Genomic DNA, 25,555 nt, shown 5'->3' with positions numbered 1-25,555 from the left:
CCAGTCTTTCTTCATTGTATATATACATATTAGACAGAATTGGGAATCATGAGATGTTTGATAAATCAAAAACAATTGAAGACGGTAAAGATCACATTACTGAAAATTATATTCTAAATATACTCCTTTTTTATTTAAGATGGCGAATCTAAATAAATAAATAGCCACAAAAAGTATGAGTATTTGAGAAAAAGCAAAAAACTACTACTCACATTCTATTGGACTAACACAGCCACCATTAATTGGTCGTTCACTTTCATTCAGTGAATTCCTACTGGGCAGCAGACTCTGCTGGGGACATAGAAATAAACACAACAAAAATCTTTGCCCTCAAGTAATTCAGGGGCTAGTAAAAGAGGTGAATACTTTACAAAAACATTACAAAACTAAGGGAGCCTGGATGGCTCAGTCGGTTGAGCATTCGACTTCGGCTCAGGTCATGATATTGAGGTTCACGAGTTTGAGCCCCACATCGGGCTCTGTGCTGACAGCTCAGAGTCTGGAGCCTGTTTCAGATTCTGTGTCTCCCTCTCTCTCTGTCCCTCCCCTGCTCTCGCTGTGTCTCTCTCTCTCTCTCTCTCAAAACTAAATAAACATTTAAAAAAAGAATTTAAAAAAGCAATAAGTGGTCTGATAAGGGTTATATTCGGTATGCTGAGGGAGCAGAGAAGCTAGAGAACTTAACACTGGGTATTAAATGATAATTATGAAGAGTACCTTGGCAAACTGGAAAATTGCTCACGTTTTAATTTTAGTGAGAAAAATGAGATGGAAAATTGGGCATAGCCCATGATTCCAACCATGTAAAAATGTGATTCCTGAAGGTTTCCCAGTCAAGGTAAGTTTTGAATTGAGTCTTAGATGATGGGCCAGGCAAATGAGGTCAGGAAAAGTTGGGGGGGGAGGGTGGTGGGAAGAGAGTTCTGAGCTGGGAAAAGGCAAGAGAAGGGAAACACAGTATAACTTGTTTGGCCACTGTAATAACTTTGGTGTGGCTGGAGTGTGGGCTTCTCATGAGGGAGTAACCAGGAATAAAACTGGAAAGACAGGCAGATGATGACAAGATAAAAAAGATAAAAAGAATCACATTGACTATATTAGAGAGTTTGAGCTTTATCCAATCACTTAGGAGTAGCCACAGAAGAATTTTAAAATGGAAAAGCAGACTCAGAGTTGGTATTACAAATAGAACCACAGCAGCTGGACTGAAAAGGGCTGAAACTCATGATGGGAAGACTAGTTTGAAAGCTTTTGCAATCATTTAGGTGGGAAATGATAAAGGCAATGGCAGAAGGTTGGATGGATGGATAGATGGATGGATGGGATGAATTCAAAGCGCTCTTGAGGAGACAGTGTGGACTTAGGGAATGGTAAAGGATGGGGATATGGGGTGGGAGGAGTAGGGCAAACAAGGTTGACTCTCAGATCTTTCGTTTGGATAAGTGAATCCCTGTCCCTGTTCTTACTCCTGGCTGCCTTTCTTCCCAAGATAACAAACATAGGACAAAGAAATTGAGGGACTCATGGAACTCCAGTCCTAGAGCTTAAGAGAGATGTGTGAGCTGGAGATACAGACTGAAGAGTCATCATTACATATGTGATTCTTGGAGTTACACGAGTGGATGAGACTAGGCAGGGAAGTTGTACATGTATCATTTGTGTGCTTTCCTTTCTAGTTATTTTCTTCTAACATATCTTCAATTATAATAATTGGGTATATACAATTTTCATTTTCCTTTTTTCACCTGAAATTATACCAAAAGCTTTTGTCATGTTTCATGAGAGTTTTCAAAGCAGTCATAACTGTGGCTGAATAAAAATATACCAAGAGGATATGCTATAGTTGACTTTAGCTCTGTGATAGACATTTTTATTCCTAGTTTCCCCTCCCAACCCCCCCCCCCCCACATTTTGGATTTTTTTTCTTAGTAAAGATTCTCAGAAATGAGAATATATTTGTGTGTTATAGAGTTAATGTGTGTTGTATATGTATATCCAAATTACTTTCCAAAATGGTTGTACCAGTTTATCCTTGATTCCAACAATGTATAAAAATAAAAGTTTAGGGAAGCCTGGATGGCTCAGTCAGTGGAGCATGTGATCTCGGAGTTGTAGGTTCAAGACCCACATTGAGTGTAGAGATCACTTAAAAATAAAATCTCCCCTCCCCCCAAATAATGCAAGTTTAACTAGGTACTTGCCATAATTTGGTATTATACATTTGTGGCATGCATATATTGTTATTATATAGGTTTTACATTTTATTGAAGTAAAATATATGTGCACCAAAATGTACAAATCCAAGTGCACAGTTTGATGAATTTTCAAAGTGAACACACTACGTAGCCTGACCCTAAATCAAGAAACAGAACATTACCAGTATCTCAGAAGTCTCCCTCACACACCCCCAAGGTAAACCACTGTCTTGAATTTTAACACCATAGAATGGTTTCCCAGTTTTTGAACTTTACATGAATGGAATCACGTAGTATGTAATTTTTCTTGTCTATCTTCTTTTGTTCAGCATTATGTTTATACAGTTCATCCATGTCCCTGTCGGTGGTCGTTCGTTAAATTCTCATTTCTGTCGTAGAGCATTCCATTGTGTGAGTGTTCTATAATATATTTACTCTGGTGGGCATTTGGGTAGTTTCTGGTCTGGGGCTACTATCAGCAGTGCTGTTTTATGAAATTCTTGTAGATGTCTTTTGATGCATCTATGTATGCATTTCTGTTGGGAGTATACCTAGGAATAGAACTGATGGATAATGTTTAGCTTTGGTAGTTATACAGCCCTCAGTTTTCTAAGGGTATCACTTTTCATTCCCACCAGTGTATGGGAGTTCCCAACGCTCCACGTACTAGCTGACATTTTGTCTTTTTCACTCTAGCCTTTCTGGTGAGTGGTATTTCATTTGGCTTTAATTTGCATTTCTTCCTTAACCAAACATGTTTAGCATCTTTTCATATGTTTTTTGGCCGTTTGGATGTTCTCTTTTGTGAAGTAATTGTTCAAGTTTTTTGGTCCACTTTTCTACTATATTGTTTGTCTTTTCCTTGTTGATTTGTAGGACACTTTTGTTGTTGTTGTTGTTGTTTTACATATTCGGAATATAAGTCCTTTACAGATATATGTATTGCGAGTGTATTTTCCTACTCTATGTTTGCTTTCATTACCTTAAATTGAGTCTTTTGGTGATCAAGAGTCTTTGGGTGATTATATTAATATAGTTTAATCTGTCAAATTTGTTCATTATGGTCAGCACATGTTATGTCCTATTTAAGAAACCTTTGCCTACCTGTAGGTCATAAAGAGATTTCCCTATGTTCTTTTTTTAAAGATTAATTTTTTATTCTCATATTTAGATCTACAATCCATCTGGAATATATTTCTCATGTGGGTATCTATTTGACAGCCTAATTTATTGAAAAGATTCTCTTTTCCCCCAATGCACTGGGTATTAGTACTTAAAGTTTAAAGTTGTTTGTTGTTGTTGTTGTTTCCAGTTTAACATATGGAAAGTGGTACCTCATCGTTTAATTTGAATTTCTTTTTTTTTTAATTTTTTATTTATTAAAAAAATTTTTTAATGTTTTATTTATTTTTGAGACAGAGAGAGACAGAGCATAAGCAGGGGAGGGGCAGAGAGAGAGGCACACACAGAATCCAAAGCAGGCTCCAGGCTCTGAGCTGTCAGCACAGAGCCGGACGCAGGGCTTGAACTCACAAACTGCGAGATCTCGTGACCTGAGCTGAAGTCGGAGGCTTAACCGACTGAACCACCCAAGCACCCCATAATTGCAATTTCTTGATTATTTGGGCCATTTGCCATTTCTCTATTGTATTAATTAAGACAGGACAGGCTATAAATAACAAATAAAGCACCCAATTTCAGAGGGTTAAAAAAAACATCGGATTTTTTTTTCTGCATGCAAAGTCCAGTTCCAGTGTACCTACCACCTTATAAGGCAGCTGGGCTCCTTGTAGTGACTGGGAGACCCAGGTTACTGGCATCTTGTGGCTTCACATTATTGTGTGGCATTTGTAATCCCTGTTAAAGGAGGGGAGTGTGCCGGTGGCACACAGACTCTCAGATCCCTGGCCTGGATGGGACACGCCTGATTTTTGCTCCAGTTCTATCGTCTATACCTGGTAACATGGCCGCCTCTCAATGCAAGTAACCTGGGAATGGTTTTCCCTTGTGCTCAGGGTGGAGAGGAAAACCAGATACCAGAGAGGTGGTGTTTCGACTACATTCCCATAATTAACTAATCCTATTTTCCACTTTGTGAATTGCTTGTGTCTATTGCAAGCACAAGGGGTATCTAATGTTTGTATTAAATCAAAATAACCTTTAAAATTTCTTGCCTTGAATTCTATTTTAACTTACTAATGCTATCTCTAATATAGTGCCAGCTTGCTTACTACATTTGTACCCATCCTGTCTTTTCTAGTCTTTTTGTGTTATTTCATTTAGATGTATTTTTTATAAGCAGCAAAGTATTGGATTTTAATTTTTAACACAATCTGAGAATCTTTTTCTATTAACAGAGAAACTAAATTTAATAACTAAACTTACAGGGCTTAGTCTCACTATTGCCATGTTTCTGTGCCTCTGTTTTCATGTATGCATGCTATTTCTTTTCCGTTTTGTCATTTGCTCTGCGGACCCGGTTTTGTTTGCTTTTATTTTCTACTGTGATTTTAGAAGGTCGGCATTCCTCTGGTTCTGCTGGTGGGTTCCTCAGAGGTTTACACAAATACTTTTAAAATCTACATTTGTTTAATTGTATCCACGAAAAGTCAAACAATAGTCCTTGGAAGCTCTATGGAGAAGGAGGTACCAAACATTTTTTTCCCCCATCTCCTGGTAATACTTCCTTTCGTTGCTCTTTATTAATCTAATCTGGGTTAGTAAATCCAATCATTTGAAAATATACAGGTTTTTTTTCCCATAAAGTAATTGTTATTCCTATAAAACATTTGGATAATATCCAATAGTACAAAGGCCAGCAACAAGATCTGCCCTCATTTTACACATTGAGAAAACCCCTGTTAATATTTTAGTATATTTCCTTTCAATTTTTTTTATCATATACATTTTATATGATTGAGACTATATTGTATGTATAATTTTTATATTCTGTGCTAGTCACTGTAATGCTCTTATAAGCAAATCAGTTGTTTTTGGTTATTGTAAAATCTTCACAATCGTTTTAATGACCTTACTATATTCTATAAAGTAGATGAGCCATAAGTTATTACCATACCCTTATGATTGTCCATTCAGGATATTTTCAATTTTTTATTGTTATAAATAATGTTGAAAGATTGTCTTTGTGAGAAAGAGAAAAAAATCACATTGTTTTTCTAATTTAGGATTATTTTCTTAGAATACATTCCCAAGATGAAATCAGTGGGTCAAAGGAATCATTTTTTTAAAAAGATTTTTTTAAATGTTTATTTATTTTTGAGAGGAGAGACAGTGCAAGTGGGGTGGCAGAGAGAGAGGGAGATCCTGACGCAGGGCTAGAACCCACAAACTGAGATCATGACCTGAGCTGAAGTCGGACGCTTAACCAACTGAGCCATCCAGGCACCCCAAAAAGAATCTTGATGCATATAGCTAAATTGCTTCCCAGAAGAAATCCCTTCATTATAAAGAAAATCTCAATGTAATTACATTTTACATAGTTCAATTAGGCTTAGCACCACCAATTCTTCTCTCATTATTAGTGTTTATATTAACTATGTCCGCAGCTAAAGTCTGTTTTAGATATCTCTGCCAATTATTTCCAACCCTTATCTTCCAAATCATGAGTTCTTTTTATGATGCAGTGATTCATGATTTTATGATTCATCAAATTGTGTCAATTTATGGGAGAATGTTCCTGTATGCTTTTTTGTTGATTACCAATAAAAATAATGCTTTGACTTAATTAGAAGGTTTCTCTTCTGCATGTTGAGTAATAGATGACTTAGTTTCAGTGGAGAAAATTACTTTTGTTACCAGTGTCCCTTTTCTCTCCCAACCCATCTCAACCCATAGAGCAAAGAGAATGCTAAATTAAAGATGCAGTTCTAGGAGGGATTGGAAAGTGTGTTGTGGACTCTAAACAAAGCAAAAAAAAAAAAAAAAAAGGGAGGGGGATAAAAGCAAAGATTGAACTAAAAGTTTAAGACTGTATGAAACTGAAAATATCTTCAGTTTGTTTATGGAATAGATCTGGGTTCTGATGGTTAAATTTTGAATCTTGAAAAGGAAAGAATAATTAGATCGCTTTTTGATACACTTCAAGGCCCAGCTAGAATTGCTCCTTTTTTAGGGAGCCTCAAATGTGATCTCTCCTGCCTCTAAATTCTCCCACTTACCTATACTTTACCCTTGGTATGAATCATTTTTACTTGGGATGGTAGTCATTTGTCTGACTATTCTTTGCTGTCGCCACTAAGCTCCATGTCTGATTCACCTCTATACTCCCACAGCACCTGACAAATTGCTTTACCCAGGGTAGGTGCTCCATAAGTATTTCCTGAAACAAATGTTTATCAGTCCATAACTATTTTTACCAGTGAATATACAGGTCATCAAGTGTTCCCAAACAACTTTCTTTACAAAGTGTCCAAGATGAACAATAGTGAAGTAGCAGATATTTCCTTGAGGATTTTCTCATAGTGGCTCTAACCAACTGAGCCACCCAGGTGCCCCATTGAGTACCTGACTCTTGATTTTGCTCAGGTCACCATCCCAGGGTCGTGGGATGGAGCCCTATATCAGTTTCTGTGCTGAACTTGGAGCCTGCTTGGGATTCTCTCTCTCTCCTTCTCCCCCTCTCCCACTCACACACTCTGTCTCTCTCAAGATAAATAAACTTAAAAAACAAAGCAAAAAAAACCCTCCTTTTCATTTTCTCATTAAACAACAATTTATTTGCCCTTAAATGTGTGTTTATATGCGTTGTGTATATTCACTTACAATTACAAGTGCCAGGGTTTTGGGTTTTTTTTCATTTTTTCCTAATTTTTTATTGTTTATTTATTTTTAATGTTTATTTATTTTTGATTATTTGTTATTTATTTTTTATTTTTCATTATTTATTTTTGTGTGTTTGTGAGCAGGGGAGGGGCAGAGAGAGTGAGACAGAGAACCCCGAGCAGGCTTCATGCTGTCAGCATAGAGCCTGATGTGGGGTTTGAACTCATGAACTGTGAGATCATGACCTGAGCTGAAATCTAGTTGGACACTTAATGGGGTGCCTGGGTAGCTCTGTCAGTTAAGCATCTGACTTTGGCTCAGGTTGTGATCTCATGGTTTTTATGTTCCAGCCCCAAGTTGGGCTCTGTGCTGACAGCTCAGAGCCAGGATTCTGCTTCGGATTCTGTGTCTCCCTCTCTCAGCCCCTCCCCGGCTTGCACTCTGTCTCTCTCTCTCAAAAATAAATATACATTTTTAAAACTGTAAAAAAAAAAAAAGAGTCAGATGCTTAATCGACTGAGCCACCTAGGTGTCCCTCTAACTTTTTATTATAAGTGTACTGTTTGATGACTTTTCACAAACTGTTTAACACATGCTTCTAAACAGCACCTGGCTTAAGGAACAGAATATTACTTGCATCTCAGAAAGCCTCTATTTGCTTTATGGTGGCATTTTTTACTTCTTTTTGGAGGGGAAAGAAATTCTCATCAATATTTGACATTTCTATAGGGGTACTTGACTGGCTTAGTCAGAAGAGCATGTGACTCTTGATCTTGGAGTGGTGAGTTTGAGCCCCACGTTAGGGGTAGAGATTACTTAAATAAATTAAAATAAAAAAAAAAAACCTTGACATTTCTATAAGTGTTTCAAAGTTTCTAAATATGTATGAGGTTATAGACATCTCTACTTATTTTTGTCATGTATCTAATTAAGAAAGATTTAGCACTTTATATTCCTTGGAAAAGCATTAAGTGATTTTGTAAATCTGGTTTTAAAAAAATCTTCATTAGTATATTTTTTGAGAGAGAGAGAGAGCAGGGGAGAGGCAGAGAAAGGGGGAGAGAGAGAATCCCAAGCAGGCTCCACACTGTCAGCGCAGAAGCCCAATGTGGGGCTCAAACTCACGAACAGGGAGATCATGACCTGAGCCAAAATCAAAAGTCAGATGATTAACCGACTGAGCCACCCAGGCACCTGATTTTGTAAATCTTAAACCTGTGTATTTGGAAAGATACTGTCAAAAAGTCAAGAGTGTTTGATGTTAATTTTTATAAAAACCACCATCACTTTCTGTGCCTACAAAAAATTTCATATTGCAGAAACAAAGTTCAGTGTAAGGTGTTGAAAATCTTTGATCTTCTCTCTAATGTGATAAATTTATATTTCAATGTAATCAGTGAAACAGAATGAGTGAAGTAGAACACTAGATTACTTGGTTTTATATGTTTTCTTAACCACTCTTCTAAGTAGGCTTAGTTAAGAGATACACTGTTGATTTTAAATCTGCTGTTTGAGTACTGTTTGCTTGTTGTACTTTGTTTTTGTAAACATGTTGTAATACTCATGTCCTTGGCGACAGCCTCTAGCGCACTCTGGGGAGGTAATATTGTTCTGAAGTTGATTATGGTTTTTTAACCTCAGGCAATATGAATCAGTTTTGAAAATCCAGTAATTCCAGTTTTGTTACATATAGATCAATCCGTCTCCCCCATAAGTTGATAAACCTGAAGGAAGCCGTTTCCAATGCTGGAGAGAGCAGAGGAAGTGTGACCTAGCATATAATGCACAAAACCCTGAAACAATCTCTACAGGGATGTGGAAACCAAAATATTCAAGCAGGCTTTGTGAATTGTGCAGGGCAGTTAGGACACAGCAAAATGAGAATTCTTCATAATCCAATGTGATGGAGTCATCTGTCTAAGCATCTACCAAAAAGACTATGGAGGTGGCATATTGCAATGGTAGGACAGGCATCTTTAGAGCTCCCGTCTGTGTGCCTACGTTTGGACAAAGAAGGAAATCAAATCTGGGGATGAGTCCAAGCAGAGGAGATGGGGTGGGCATCTAAGTTCAGTCTGATGAGAAGGCAAAGCTTTCTTCATTTCTTAAACATTTGTAAGATAATATTTCATACATATAAGAGTAGATCACATACATGCATAGCTTAAGTAAAAAGAATAAGACAAACATACCTCTGTACCTCCACCCAACTTAACACGTAGCACATTTATTGATGCTTATCTATCAAGCCTCTGTCTGTTCTCCATGAGTACATCACCCCTTTTCCTTGGCAGAAGTAACCACTCTGATGTTGGCTTTTCATTCCCTTTTCTTTTCTCTTCCTAGTTTTGCCATATATACATTCCTAAACAATATATCATTTAGTTGGAATGTTTATACATGGAGTCAAACTGACTTCATCATTCTTTAATTTGTTCTTTTAAATCAGCATTATACTTGTGAGCATTTTATTTTTTTATTATTTTTTTAATGTTTATTTTTGAGAGAGAGAGACAGACAGAGCACAAGCATGGGAGGGGCAGAGAGAGAGGGAGACACAGAATCCAAAACAGTCTGCAGGCTCTGAGCTGTTAGCACAGAGCCCAACGTGGGGCTTGAACCCACAAACTGTGCGATCGTGACCTGAGCCAAAGTCGGATGCCTTAACCGACTGAGCCACCCAGGCGCCTTGCTTGTGAGCATTTTAATTGTTGAATAATCTCCTATTGTGTGAAGATACATATTTCTATTTATTTATCCATTCTGTCGATGGACATCTGGGTGGTTTCCAGTTTTGGGCTGCTATGGACATTCTTGTTCTTATGTCCTACTGCACACAAGCAAGAATTCCTCTAGGATATATTCTTTGGAATGGAATTTTCAGGTCATAGAATTCAACTTTACTAGGAAGTACTCGTTAACTACTCTCTGCTTAGTTCAAAAGGGCCAGATTTAATAAATAAAAATACTGCATGCTCAGTTTGATTTGAATTTCACGTGAACAACCAATACTTTTTTAATGTTAGTACGGTCCATGAAAAAATTATATTTCATCTGGCAACCCTAACAAGGTCAGTAAACTTTACCGAATCACAAACATTGGCCAATGAAACATGAGGGGGTGGTGGAATATTTGGTCCTTTTTCCCTCTGCCAGAGCGGCCAACCCAGTTGTTAGCTCAGGGGGCTCAAATGCTTGCTAACCAACTATATGGGTAACTAATTGGCTCAACCAATGTGCATATGGCATCAACTCAATGCCAGGCAGGTGCTAGATGCTGGGACTATAACTGTAAACATGAAAGACAAGGTCCTTGTCCTCTCTAGGCTTTTAGCCAAGGTGGGGAAACAGAGAACAGTAAAGAAATGATATATGCACTATGGGAGCAGCGGTATGCTGGTGAGGAAGCCCTGATTTGTAGCCTTTGATGCCTTTGGGGTTGTAAATACTCTTACCATGGCTGACTTCAAGCTACCAGTGTGACATCACTGAACTCTGAGTTGGGGAGAGATGTACCCAATCTGTTCTCTGGGCAATATGAACGGGCTCCGACACCACACTGTATGGGGAATACTCAGGGCACTTTTTCCATTCTGTAGGCTCTTTTCTGGTTGGTTTGGGGAAAAGGAACTTGGGCATTAAGTATTTCCTCAACTTTGGAAGGAATCAAATAATAAATATAAAATGCATTTATTATAGCTATAGTTTTGTCTGCTTTGTAACTATTTTTACTATGGCATATAGAGTCTAATAAATGTAGTTCTAAATTATGATTAGTATATAGATGGGAGCTAAGATATCCCCTTTGGTATATGACCTATCAGGAGACCCTCCTGCATTGCTCCCTCACTTGTATCCCGGCTAATCCTTATCATTCATTTATCCCATAAATGTTGACAGAGTGTCTGTGCCAGGCACTGTACTAAAGCTTTGAGTCTGGCTTCATGGAGCACTCAATTCACAGAAAGAACACTTTCCCCAGCTCATCCTGATTCTTTCTAGGCAGGTTTACTGCCTTCTCACTTATTCAGTTCACTCCTGTGTTCTCATGCTGGCTTTCCCTCTGGGCATATTTTCCCAAGGAAGCTTGCCAAAACTCCCCTTTCAACGATCCTTTCTTGCTTTTCCAGAGATTTCTCCATCCCCAGAGTGGCAGGTGTTCCTTTCTGTCCAAATCTGGACTCTCCTGACTTTTCTGTACCTTTTCCTATTGTGTAAATTGTCACTCTAGCCATCCTATCTATCTCTATCAAATAATTTTTGAATGCCTCTGTACTAGCTGATGTGCAAGATGCAGGGTAGCCTCTACTCACCCTCTACGTTTTCATTATCATAATCATTTTATAAAACCATCTATTTGTATAATTTTTATGCTTTACTTAAAAAAATAAAATGATTTATTGTACCAAATTTGGAGATCATAAAGGAGAAAGAATAATTATCTAATGTCACAATCCGAGGCTAGCAATTAGGAACTATTTGGGGTGCACCCTTGCAGTCATTTGTTATGCATACTTACAAACTGGAATCATACCCACCTTTTCACTTACTACAGTGTGAAAAATTTTATCATCTTTTTCAGTATTCTTTCAAAATCTGATTTTAAATGATGACATGATATTCCATTTTCAGGCTACGCCACGGTTTATTTAGTTAACTCTACTGCTGGCAGCAGCCTCTTTACAAGTAAGTTAGCGTTGATGATCTTTAATGTAAACTACAGGAATGCAGGAATCAATCATTTTATTGTCCTTCCTAGGCAGCACTTGTAACAATATATCTACATTGAATTATGTATATGCTGTGATCCTCTATTTGCCATTTAAAATAAAAGGAGCAGGTCAGCATAAAATGTAACCTAGGTTGGTATAAAGATAACTGGAAGCTGTGGAGAAGGTTGGAAGATAACCCACCATCAAATCTCTTTGGTTGGGTTGTGTTTACTACAGGAGAGGAGCTAAGCTCAGTAAGAAGTCTTGGCATTGGTAGGAGATTTAGAGACCACCTAGTGGCGCTAACCTTTTTCACAGGTGAGGAAATTAAATCAAGAGGGATTGTTATCTGCTGAGACTAATACCCAAGTATCTTGACTTCCTCTGTCCTATTCTCTTTTCATCATACTCAGCTGACTAAGCTTTTTTTTTTTTTTTTTTTTTGAGAGAGAGAGGGAGAAAGCATGAGCTGGGTGGGGAGGGGTAGGGGAAGAGGAAGAGAGAGAATCTTAAGCAGCCTCCACGCCTAGTGCAGAGCCCCATGTGGGGCTCAATCTCACGATCCTGCCATCATGACTTAAGCCAAAATCAAGAGTCAGGCACTTACCCGACTGAGTCACCCTAGTGCCCCAAGCTTACTCTTAAATTACAGAAAGAGCATATATTTACCTACATGTCCTTACAGGAACTCTGTTTCCCCCTTAGAGTGCATGTACTTTGGTATAAAAGTCTAATAATGGTAAGGTCCTAGATACATATCCAAGAAAAAGGAAAACATATGTCCACACACAGACTTCTACACAAACCAATGACCATAGTAGCATTATTTGTAATGGTCTCAATGTGGAAACAATCCCAATGTTCATTACAGGTTAATGGATAAACAGGGTTCTATTCATACAATGGGCTACTCTGGCAACAACACAAAAATATTAAGTGCAACAATGTAAACTCAATTATGTTGAGAAAAAGAAGCTGGATGAGTACAAACTATATGATTCCATTTATCCAAAATTCTGGAAAATGCAAACTAAGTGACAGATCTGTGGTGACTTGGGGATGCAGTTGGGAGTACAAAAGGAGTATCAAAGGTAGAGGAAACTTTGGAGACTGATGGATATATTCATTATCTTGATTATAGAAATGGTTTCACGGTTGTATACACATCAAAACCTATACTGTATACTTTAAATATGTGCAGTTTATTGTACATCAGCTATACTTCAAAAAGTTGTTTAATTTGTGAGATCCACCTCCTAAGTCTGAAATGCAGAACATGACTAAGAACTCATTGAAGAATCTGAAATATAAGAAAACTAAAATTACTTCTGGTGATAACTGACAACCAAGGCTCTATTCTAGTATGATAGTTTATCTGAACATAACATTACTATGAGAAATGCAAAGTCATAAAAATAAAAAATAGAAATGACATTTTTGTCCCCCTGGTAATCATACCATTTCCTCATGCCTGTACAGTTGCTTTATATCATAATCTTTTTAGTGTTCTAGTCAATTTGGTTTCTTAAAGGGAGCAATAACCTTGTTGTTTTTCCTGAGCTATTACACAGCTACTTTATGTACAAGATGCCCAATCCGTGGTGTGTCTTGTGTGTGTGTGGGTGTGAAGGTATGGAGAAGGCTACACTGTATCTATACATTTTGGGAAACGCTGTAACTTGCTTTGGGATTTTCTAGCCGTAACTCAGCGGCGGCATGAAAACAAGTTGGAACTTTCTAGAAACCATACTCTCCTACAAGATGAGCACTGGATAGTTTCCCTAAATATGTGAATTCATTAATCAAGTTTTTTTCTATCCAGATTATCCACTTACTGTCTTAAAACAAAGAACTGTACACCACACACAGAGTGCACAACACCGGTAAAGATTCTTTTTAGAAAACATTCATAAAGTTTTATTTTCGCCCTCCCCCGCCCCCAACTTATTTTCGTAGCTCTTCTATTCGGTAATCACTACAATTCTGCAGACGGGGAGACGCACGCAGGTTTTTTCGCACACTACCAAGGGGAAAGAAAGAAGCAACTCTTAACTTTTCAGTTCCATTTTGAGAAATGATCACATCGAACTCCTGAGAAGGACAGCCCAGCGAGAGCAGAAGCATTTCTCCCCAGGCTGGGTGTGGGTCGGGAGCCAGGCGCGCTTCCGCGGGAGGGAGGGGGAGTCAGGTGGCAACGGAGCGGGAGCCAGTGCCGGCGGGGGAGCGTGCGGGGTGCGCCTCCCTCCGGCCGGCGCGGGGAGGCCGCCCCCGCGCTCTCGAGTCAGCCGGCCCAGGGCTCCCGCGCCGCGCTGAGATCCGCGGGTGCGCCAGGGGCGCCCGGCACCCGCGTCTCCTCCCTCACACGCTCGCTCCCTCTCCACCCCCCCCGCCCCCAACCCCTGGCAGGTCCCTCCCCCATGCCTGCTCCCGCGGCCGCCGCCGCCGCTACCGGAGGCACAGGAGCCTCGCGATAGTGTTTGCACAGGCGGCGCGTGACGCCGCCGCCGCCTGTAACTGATGCAGAGGTTACCCCGCCGCCTCAGCCGCCACCCACCGCCCGCCGCCGCCGCCGCCGCCACCCAGGCGACGCCGGGGGCCGACGCACTGCAGAGGTGCCGGCAGGTTCCGCTCGCGGAAGTCTCCTCGGCCGGCGCAGCCCGCGCTCCGCCTGCGCTCCGCCTGCACTCCGCCGGGCGCCCCCTCGACGCCTCCGCCGCCGCGCTCCTTCCCTCCGCCTCTTCCCCGGCGCGCCCGCCTGCTCCCTCGCTTCTCCCCCTTTTCCTCCTCCCCGTCCCCTCTCCTCCCCTCACCTCTTCCCTTCCTACCTCCCCCCTTCTCGGTTTCCTCCCCCATCCCCTTGACTCTCCCCTCCCTGCCCTCGCTCCCTCGCTCGCCCTCAGCGCGGCCCCCGCCATGACGGAGGCGGGTGCCGGTGCCGTTGCCGCCGCTGCCGTCGCAGGGGGGGAGTCGGGTTCCCAGAAAGTAGCTTGATGAGTGTCCAAAGTAGCAGTGGAAGTTTGGAGGGGCCGCCATCTTGGTCCCAGCTCTCCACGTCTCCAACCCCGGGCTCGGCGGCGGCGGCCAGGTCCCTGCTGAATCACACGCCGCCATCCGGGAGGCCCAGGGAAGGTAAGCGCCGTCGCGCCCGCGCCCGCTCGCGGGCCTCGTCTCTCGCGCCGCGGCCCCCGCGCCCCCCAGGTCTCCTCCGCCGACCCCGGGGTGGGGGATGGTGACGAGGTGGACGCGAGGCCGCCCGGCTCCGGGGAGGTAGTGCGTTGGCTGTGGGTGGTGGTTCGCGGGTGGCGGCGGAGACGGACGAGGGGGTGCGCGCTGGAGGGGACGGGGCGAGGCGCGCAGACTCGCATGGGGTTCCTAAGAGCCCGTGCTGCTAGGGTGGGAAGCCTCCCCCCGGACGCCAGCCCCTTTCTGCTCCATTTGCTAGTACACTCAGTACTCTTAACCTCCTGGCCTCCGGTCTCTGGTGGGTTTTCCCTCCCGTTGAAGCATTCATCCTCGAGCCCCCTCCCCTTCCCTCGCGCACTCCTCCCATAGAGGCGGTCCCCGCTCTGCGAGCTTTGCAGCCCGGGACCTGGAGGATGCCCCTCGCCAGCAGGGTCCCTGCCCTTTGGGGGAGAGTCGCTTAAATTATCAGAGCCGACTTTGATCCCCTGCCTGGCCCCTTAGAGCAATTTAAACGGCAGACTGACTCGTGGGCAGGCTTTTGAAACCACCCTCTCCAGATGGTTGCAACTTTCTCTCCTTCGCCATCACCCACTGCGTGTTGGTGCGTTATCTCTCTTGTGCAAGTAGGCTACTGTTCCCTGACAGGGTCGTGGGTTTTGTGGGAAATATCGGCGTAAAGGTTACTGCAAACACGCACCAAATCGGTTACAATTGTTTTCTAAGTTTTCTGGTTTCTTGCATGCAAGTGTGCTGCCACCAGATGTAGCAGTTACACAGCTAGTAAAGACACAGGAGTGCTTTTGACCAAGATTTCAACTTGCTGTATTTAACTTTAAGTATACGACATAAAATGAAATTTGGAAGAAGAGGCATTTATGGGGGAGGAAGAAATGCGCATGGAATCACGTTTAACGCTCTTTTGTCTGGGAAAACGTTTAGCGGTATTCATCAGCAGTTGGTAAATGGGTTGTTCACTCCCAGTTGTGTCACACAAGGAGACTGTAACCACATTTTCAATAAATGTCTGGAAGTCCAATAGTCTTGTGAATCCTTAAAGGAAACCAGGAGCTTTGGTTTATGTGGGTATTGGTGGGGTTAATTTATTTTGAAAATATCTGTCAATATTTACTACCCAGCCTTGACAATTGTTAATCAAGTGTTTTGTGCCCTGAATCTAGTGGTTCAGGCATAGCATTCTTTGTCATCTTGTTCCTGTGAGCATGTGTGAAAGTGACAATAGGCTCAAAGATTGGCATGAATTTGCTCCAGAAAATTCATGGAAAGGTTTGATTTATGGCATCCATTAAGCATGCTGAGTACATTGAGAGACATTTTCCCCTTTTCCATCTTACCCCCAACACTGAGTTCTGATTATTAGAAGATAAAAGTTTATTTATTGACTAATTCAAATATAGTGCATCTGGCGATTTTTCTTTTTGCACTTGAAAATTTGTAAATGAATGTTCCAAATTCTATTTTGTAAATAGAGCAGTTGGTGCTTTTAGTATGCTTTTATTTTTATCTGTAGTTTCATTAAGATACTTAATGATAGTGTTATCAGTAATAGTGTAATGAGTGATAGTAAATGATGGTCTTGGGAAAGACCATCTTTTTAAAAGGCTATACCTTTTTGTCATTCATTTATTTCTCAAGTATGTATTGAGCCATTTCACTGAGCCAAGACGTAGTGTTGAATTGTTCATCTGTAACATCAATTATCAGTATTAGTAATTTAGGGGCTACAAAGTCTAGATTGTGAGTTTCTGAGGTTACTTTAACTCTAGTTAAAAAAACTTCTATGTCATTCTGCAATTTTCCTGATGTTTGAAAATCCTGAGGGGTTAGAATAATTTAGCTTGAGCTTCCAAATAACTAGAATTCTTTGTAGCAGTTTGGATTACAGTAGGCTTTTATGTAAACTAAATTAGTGAATCTTTTGTTTATTAATAAAATAACAAGACGTGCTTTTGTGAACATTTATATTTCATCAAGTACTTCTGTGGCCACAGTGGTATATTTCTTTTTGACCAACCAGCATGTAAGTTAAAACTGTGTTAATTTTCTCTAGGGTTCTATGTATTTATTCTGAAGCTATTGTCTTTCGGATATCATTAATGATAATAGGAATTGCATATATGAAACCTTAGACATAATGATGGAGACATTTACTTTTGAGTGAGATCCCAGTGTTCATTTTAACAAGTGTTTAACATCTTTTGTGGATATACACGTTAGTATATTGTATAAGTTGATGTAAGTTGAGGGAGTTTTGGACTTAGGGTGACTGTTAGTAAGAACTGTTAATATTAGTAGAACTTGAATATATGCATCTGGGGCACCTGGGTGGCTCAGTCGGTTAAGTGGCTGACTTCGGTTCACATCATGACCTCACGGTTTGTGGGTTCGAGCCCCACGTAAGGCTCTTGCTGTCAGCACAGAGCCTGCTTGGGATCCTCTGTCTCCCTCCCTCTCTGCCCCTCCCCTGTTCTTGCTCTCTCTCTTTCTCTGTCTCTAAAAAGTAAACATTTAAAAAAGAAAAGGATGTATGGATCAAGGTGAAAACAAACTTTGTTTCTGAAGAATTGAAGCAATTTCATGCAACATAATAGAAAAATTTAAACTCAAAAGATACATGGATGTATGTGTACAAAGTTACGTGAGGAACTCCTTCATGGAGTTCAAAAACATGGGCTGTTTTTGAAGATGGGTCAGAACTGTAAAAATTGATTATTTTGAAGTTTTGATATATTTGAAACCAAAAATTTAATATTATACTGTGATTATTTTCAATGCTCTATATTTTGGCTTTCTTCTTTCCTTTCTCACTCTATTCTCATATTAATATAGTTTTACTTGATTACAAATAAAATACACCTTTAAATATTATAAGAATGAGGGATTTGTTGGAATTTAGTAATTTGTGTGATAGAGGATAGACCACTTCTATTCCTAAGAGTCCCAGGGCTTTTCCTTTATCAGTCTTGAAGTTCCCTGAGAGGTGTCAGCAGTTTTCACTCTGGATTTCATGTTGGATCTTATAAACCTGTGGTCTCTATTCCATTTTTTAAAAGTTTATTGATGTATTTTGAGAGAGAGAGAATGAGCTGGGGAGGGGTGGGGGTAGGAGGACAGGGAATCTGAAGCAGGCTCTGTGCTGACAGCAAAGAGTCCAGTGCGGGGCTCGAACTCATGAACCGTGAGATCATGACCTGAGCCAAAGTCAGAGGCTTAATTGACTGAGCCACCCAGGTGCCCCAATCTTTATCCCATTTTATCTTCTAATAATCTGTGGTTAAGGAAATGAGAAGAAATTAAGTGCATTTCCAAATAAAGGTTAGTTTTGCTTTACTGAGGCCTAGGAACCTAGTGTCATATTGGCTAGAAGAACAGATGGAGTTTTTCTTGCCTATCAGTACATGGGTACTTTTGAATAAGTTATTGCTAAGAATCAAATGACTATACAGAAGACTTGGATTTTCTTTCTGTTCCATCTTACTAGATATGAATAATTTGCTTTATTTTTATGTAAACAGTGAAAGTAGTTTGGTTAAAAAGATAATACCACAGTGTAATTAAACTGTTGCTCATTTTATCTTCATATTTACAGACTGCATCCCTTAGATAGAAGAATTAAAGTATTTGACTCTGGATGATTAATACCTGTAGGGAGATGTTAAAAATAAAGGTGTACCAGATGGCCATTTAATTGCTTGTAGTCACTAGCTGGAGGACAGGGTTGTATGTTTAAGGGTTTTAGCTTAGGAATAGATATGTAGTTGGTGCCTTCTTTACAGAGGCACATTCATGAATTAGAGGAGAGAGAAAAGAGAGCATCTCAGGATAGTTAGAGGTCTGGGAATCTGCCCTTGGGAAATACTTTTTTTGGTTTCAGGAACCCTTTGCTGTCTTAAAAATTACTGAGAACTCTATAAAGAGATTTTATGTGGGATATGCCTATCAATATTTACTGTTTTCAAAATAATTTCAAAAGTACTAACTTATCTAAAAATAGTAAACTGATTACTTGGTAACGTTTTTAAATGAAGAAAAAGTATTGTAAAACAAAAACTTGAGTGAGAGTGGTGGCATTGTTTCATAGTTTTACATCACTTTAATTTCTGGCTTATTAGGAGACAGCTGCATTTTGCTTCTGCTTTCAGTCTGTTATGATTTATTTTGATTGAGGTATTGTGAAGAAAATCCAGCTTCATATAGATAGGTAATTAGAAAAGATGATGTATTTTAATAGTCTTTTTAAAGAAATTGTGTCTATTCTTCTTTGATATTACACCAAAATTTGACAAGTGGCAGGTTTTTTTAAAACGTTACTTCAGTATGGAAGTACACCGTATTTCCGAAATGTCTCCAGAACCCACAAGAAATCTGTGGACTATACATTTATAGCCCAAAGAAGAGACCACTGAAATGGTGGGAAGCATGATAGCTGTCTTGTATTTCAAAAATGTAAATAGCAGAGTGAGTAGATTCATTCTGCTATTCTAGAATGTAGACCAGCAGGTGAAAGTTAGGCATAGATTGAATTCAGTATAATTTTTTGGCAAGGATGTTAGTAAGAACTGTATAGCAGCTAGACTTGTCCAACAGTGGAAAAAACTGCTCTTGGAAGTATTTAGCAATAAGAATTTAAAGCAGTCTACAGGGACATTTTTGGGCGAGGCAGAGATAAATTCTGTTGATTCTTATTTTGAGTGCTATTGGATTAAGTGACTTCAGGTCCCATCCAATTTAAAAATATAAACATTCTGTGATTCTTTGAAAATCACTTAATTCTATAGTTAAACTGTACTTATATGTGTGTGAATGATTTGAATATTCTCTTCAGTCACTGGTATGAAACTCTTGTTGACTTTATTTTGTGTTTTTATTGTGCTTTTCCTCTGAGTATTTTCTTGTATTTTCTGGAATCAACGCTATTAGTCTTCCTGAAATCTTGCTAAATTCCCTGTGAAATATAATAAGCTTTGAGGGCATTTTAGGGAATCAGATGCTGCTTATGATACAGTTTAGTAGAGTTTGTAATATATTCAGGCACAGAATTTTAGAATACTGTGGGGGCTGATTTTCAATTTTGAAAGAGAAACTCTCACCGGTCTTTATAGTCTTATTTGTAATTGTTTATGTGATTTCAGAAGGAATATGCTTAATCTGTTCTAATGGTTTTAAAGCTAGAGAGTCTGAAAAGAAGATACATGAAAGAAAAGTGTTGAAATTGATTACTCTTGAATTTAAAAATGCCTATTAAATATAACCAGGACATAAAGTAAAATGAAGAATTTTAATTCTCCTCGTATTCAGAGAATTATGCATGTAATACTTACCATTACCTGTAACAATTCATATTTTAATTTTATAAGGAACATAATCTCTTTTATGAGTTGGATTGAAAAGTTAGATTTTAGGGAACTTAAGCATAAATTCCCATAACTTCGTTGAAGTTCAACTGAAGTGTAGTAAGTGACACACAGCTCGAGACTTCATGAACTAGCTGCACTTGGATTTAGAGCTGTTTTTATAGAAGAGCCATAGGAGTAAATCGTTTAGTTTCATAAAACGCTTGTTAATCATTTCCAAAAATCTAAGAAAAATTTAGAAGAATAGTGTTACGAAGTAAGAGAAGCAGTATGGTACAGATGAGAAGGTACATTGATCGTAATTGAAATCCAAGTGTAGTCCCTGCTTTGCCGTTAACTAGCTGTGTAACCTTGGGCAAGTTGCTTATCTCTCTGCTTCAGTTTCATAAAATGAGAATTGTAGAGCTGAAAGGGACCTTGGAAGCAATTGAGTCCAAACCTCTCATTTTACAGATGAGGAAACTTAGATAATTTACCCAGGCTTTTATTGTGAGAGACCTGGGACCAAAATTCACTCTTCTGACTTTCAACTTAGTGCTTTTTCTATTATACTTTGTGGCTTCTTTTCATCTGTAAAATGAGGGGGTTTGGATTCGAGGCTCTCAGAGGTCTTGACCAGCTCAAAAATATTCTCTTGACATTTGTCCTGATATAACTTATTGGAGGAAAGTTTGGTAGCTTTTATTTATTGGTGAAAGAGATGTTTCTTGAAGAAGCAGTGTGACTTTTTCAAGGTTATGTTTGGGTTTGTTAAGGGAAGATATCACCTTCATTATTATGGAAAAAATTTTCAAGTTTATGAGCTTGGTAAGTAGTGTGCTGAGTGATCTTGTTTTTAATGATCTACTTTCAAAAACACTGTTATGAATATATTAAAAACAATGTTAGTTACATAAATAACAGTGTGGTACTCTGAAGTGAAGTAGCTAGGTTCTGGAGTGTTTCCCCCCTGAGTTAGGATTGTCATTATTTAATAGCACGTCCGTTGTGCTGCCTTTTATCACAGTTTTATTTGTGTTGCCTGCTAGATGGAGAGGTCTTGAATTCAGAGATTGTGTTTTGTTCATTTCTGTATTCTTAGTGCATACCAGGATGTCCTCTGTATTGGCACCCAACACAAAGTTTTGTTGAAAGACTGTTAAGTCTTCTTAAAAATTGAGTGATTATGTATCTTAAGGTGCACATATTTTCAGACCCAGGAAGATACTTATGTTAGTAATTCTTAGGTTATATTTTAGAGAGTGATATTATGGATAGCACCAACAATAATAGCCACAATTTATTGTTTGCATATATTCATTTAATTCTCATAACTTTGTGAGGTGTACGCAACTTTCATTCTCATTTTACAGATGAGGAAACTGAAGCACAAGAGAAGTGAAGAAACTTGTGTGATGCAGCAGTGAATGCTAGGGCTGAAATTTGAGCAAAGTCTGCATTTTAATGTAGTGTCTACATTTTAGGTAACATATCACGAGGATATGTTACCTAAGATACAGAAATTTGGTTTTGGTTACTTTCTTATTTTTCCTTCACAGATTTTAATTTACTAATCTTTTAGGCCCATTCAGTTTACCTATAAACTTGTGTTAGTTTTTTTTTTTTTTTTTGCATGAGTTTTTTTTTAATGTTTTATTTATTTTTGGAAAAAAAAGAGAGTGTGAGTGGGGGAGGGGCAGAGAGAGAGAGAGAGAGAGAGAGAGAGAGAGAGAGAATCTGAAGCAGGCTCCAGGCTCTGAGCTGTCAGCACAGAGCCCGAAGCGGGGCTCAGACTCACAAACCGCGAGATCATGACCTGAGCCGAAGTTGGACGCTCAACCAACTGAGCCACCCAGTGCCCCTTTGCATGAGTTTTTATACACGTATGAAGATAAGATTAAAAAAAAGACACATATAATAAATCCCAAACCAAACAACCCAATTTAGAAAGTTATGCCAGCTGTGCAAATCTTACATTTCGTTTTTTCAGATATGTTTAGTTCTTCATGGGAAATGTTAGAGGTACACTAGTGAAAAACCTTATTTTTATGTTTAATAATCTAAATTGGAATGCCATTTATCTTCCCATTTGGCCTCATAAGCCCACCACAGCCGTAACAAATAAACATTAGGGTTGGAACAAAGAATTTCCTACTGAGTACAGGAGGCTTTATAGCCTGGTACATAAGGTTCTGAACAAAGTTGAGGTGCTTTGAGGCTTGAAGCAAGAGGCTTGAAGCTATGGCTTGTCTATAAGAAGCATTTTTTAAAGTGTTTAGTTTTAATTACTTTATTGCTTACAAAAAAAATCTCTTGATAATATGTATTATTTAGTAAATCTAACGAGAGACAGAGAATTTGACTAGGTTAATAATAGGAATTCAAAGCATGATGAGGAAAGACAGAGCTGATCCAGTGGGTAGGTTACGAAGCTTAAATCTTTTTTTTTTTTTTTTTAACTTTTAAAGTTTCTTTTTTGGGGGGAGAGGGGAGGGACAGAGAAAGAGGGAGAAAGAGTATCCCATACAGGCTCCATGCCCTCAGCGTAGAGCCTGATACAGGGCTTGAGCTCACAAACTGGGTGATCATGACATGAGCTGAAATCGAGTTGGATGCTTAACCACTGAGCTACCCAGGCGCCCTGAAACTTAAATCTTCTCCTGTGGCTTCATTATTAGTTCTGAAATATTGGGACTGCCAAGAAGACAAGTTATACCCATATTTAAGCAAAAATGTGTATATTCTACAAAGATGCATTACAAAGCCAAATATGAGTGACTTCTGGGATAACATTTGTTCTTCACTGGTCACACTCCTAACTTTGTGCCTTCCTTGGAAACTGATTCAGCTGGAGGTAATGACAAACTTTTTCTAGATTTAAATTCTTAAGCTTTATTGTTAATAGTATCGCTAGTTTTGTTAAATGTGATACATTGTGTGATTTTATGATTGACACTTGACACTGTGTATGTGCTTCCCATCTGATGATAAAATATTGTGACACTTGTGAAGGTCATAGGGATTTGTATGAGGCCAGTCAGATTCCTCCTGTCTCTCATAAGATCTGAGGCATGTTCCACTTTTTTTTCTCTTTGGATAAATAGTGTGTTTGCCTCTTTAAAAATACAGTTTTTCCTTTTTTCTGTGCACACGTTTTTAAATATATGGTAATTATATGATTTAGTCAACTTAGTATGTTACTTGTTTTACTTATGTATCTTACTTATTTTTTAATGTTTATTTTTTGAGAGAGACACACAGAGTTTGGGCAGAGGAGGGGCAGAGAGAGAGAGGGAGACACAGAATCTGAAGCAGGCTCCAGGCTCTGAGCTCTCAGCACAGAGCCCCATGCAGGGCTTCAATGCACTAACCATGAGATCATGACGTGAGCGGAAGTCAGATGCTTAACCGACTGAGCCACCCAGGCGCCCCTCATTTATTTAAAATATTCATATACTTATTAATGGTAGGCCCTATTCTAGGTACTTTGTAAATAGTAAGTCATTTACTTGTAACAATCATACGAAGTAAGTTCTGTTATATCCCTGTTTTACAGATGAGAAAATTGAGGCCCAGAGAGGTTAAGTAACTTACTGAAGAACGCATAGAGAACATGTAGCAGAGCCAGGACTCAGACTAGGCTCCTGAGTGCATGCTCTTAAAGTTACCCTATTTTGTCAACAGTATTCCATTGGATGAATGTACTATAATTTACTAACTTAAGCATTCTTCTTTAGGTAGTGTTTTAGTCATGGTTCTGTTGCTTACCTGTGATAAAAACTTAACATATGCCTTGGTAAATTAAACAAAAGAAATGTATTGGTTTATGTGACTGGGAATTGTATGTGTGGAAGAGGCTGGAATGGCTTTGGAAATAGCTTAGATTCAAGATTTCACATAATGGCATTGAGTCTCTGTTTCCATTTCTGGATTCTTGTAGCCTCTTTTTGGAACTTCGAGACACATAACCTTTTAGTGTAGCAACCACAATTGAAAGATAGCTTCCCTTTCCTGATGTCCACATGTCAGTCATTTTTGGGTTGCTGCTTTTTTTTTTTTTTTTTTTTTAATTTTAGAGAGGGAGAGTGCGAGAGTGGGGGTGAGGGGCAGAAGGAGAGAGGGAGAGAATCTTAAGCAGGCTCCATGCTCAGTGCAGAGCCTGACATGGGGCTTGATCCCATGACCCTGGGATCATGACCTGAGCTGAAATCAAGAGTTGAATGCTCAACCAACGGAGCCATCCCTACACCTGTGATGCTGATGTTTCTAATTGTCAGTTTCTTAACCAGTCACTGGGACCTGGGAGATGAAGTTCTGCAAGGTAACTAGCTGCTGTGGGTAGAGTGAGTTGGGGAACCCACAGAAAATCATGATTGATAATCCCCTTAAGATCACACAGATTAGTTGAGTGGTAGTTTTCCTGAGAAAGGGATTATGGTGAACAAAAACAACTACGGTAGTTATTTAGGTTATTTTTTTCTTTTTATTCATTTTTAATTTAAATTTTATTGTTTTGGCTATTATGTAGTGGTATAATGAATAAAAGCTTTTTTTTTTTTTTTTTTTTTTTCTTAAAGACAGTTTTCAGTGGAATTGTCAGGGCAAAAGATATGACAATTTTAGGACTTTTGATGAGTGTTGTCAAATATTGTATGAAGGATTGTACTGAGTTCATGTATCTGCAGTGCATGAGATGGGCATGTATTTTTGAAGCAGATGAGGTTCAACTCATCCTATGAAGTACTGGGCTTAAATATTATTAACACAGTGCTTTGCACTTAAATGAAAGGTTGCAAACCTGACAAGGAACATGTATCTAATCGAGTTTGTCAAATGCTTTATTATATTTTTTCTGGGCATCTCTTACTCTATTTAAAAACTTTTTGTTTTATACTTTTAAACATTTTAATAAACTTTTATGCTTTTATACAGTAAAAAACCGAAGGCTAGTAAGTGGCAGTATTCTGCAAGCTCTTGGCTCCTACTCCTCTTTCTGTCTAGTGTCTCCTATTTCTTTGACCTCGTTGACAGCATTGTCCTTAGTTTTTGGATATTGATACCATATGTAAAAAGCATTATGATGTAGTAAGTTAGTGTAACATAAGTAATAGTTATAAGCATGCAATTGTCAGACCTGGGTTCCCATTTGAATTTTGTCACTTAAACTGTGGTTACTTAACCTGTCAGTGCCTCACCTATAGATTTTCTTGATTGTAGGTTGGGATACTAGTGGTAACTACTTCACAAGGTTGTGAGAATTAAATGAGAAATTTGTGGCACATTAAGCAGTCATTATATGTTAAATATTACTATTATATATAGATATAATGAT

At 39.2% G+C, this 25,555-nt stretch overlaps 1 protein-coding gene and 1 long non-coding RNA gene across 3 annotated transcripts in view; both read left to right on the top strand.

The window, feature by feature from the left end:
* The window catches only part of LOC128314062 (uncharacterized), a 263,838-nt gene that overhangs the window by 46,339 nt on the left and 191,944 nt on the right, over positions 1-25,555 (top strand). The window lies entirely within an intron of this gene.
* The window catches only part of TLK1 (tousled like kinase 1), a 196,332-nt gene that overhangs the window by 34,375 nt on the left and 136,402 nt on the right, over positions 1-25,555 (top strand). Inside the window, exon 1 of one of the 2 annotated variants that reach the window (XM_027055511.2) lies at positions 14,089-14,818. The exons of the other annotated variant lie outside the window; for it this stretch is intronic. Coding sequence (XP_026911312.1) covers positions 14,680-14,818 — 139 coding nt within the window. The 5' untranslated portion in view covers positions 14,089-14,679. Of the gene's footprint in view, positions 1-14,088; positions 14,819-25,555 lie in introns of those variants that run through there. 2 annotated transcript variants of the gene reach the window in all.

This window comes from Acinonyx jubatus, chromosome C1 (assembly GCF_027475565.1).
Source record: "Acinonyx jubatus isolate Ajub_Pintada_27869175 chromosome C1, VMU_Ajub_asm_v1.0, whole genome shotgun sequence".
NCBI classification, from domain to species: domain Eukaryota; kingdom Metazoa; phylum Chordata; class Mammalia; order Carnivora; family Felidae; genus Acinonyx; species Acinonyx jubatus.
This window is presented reverse-complemented; position numbering and strand designations above follow the sequence as displayed.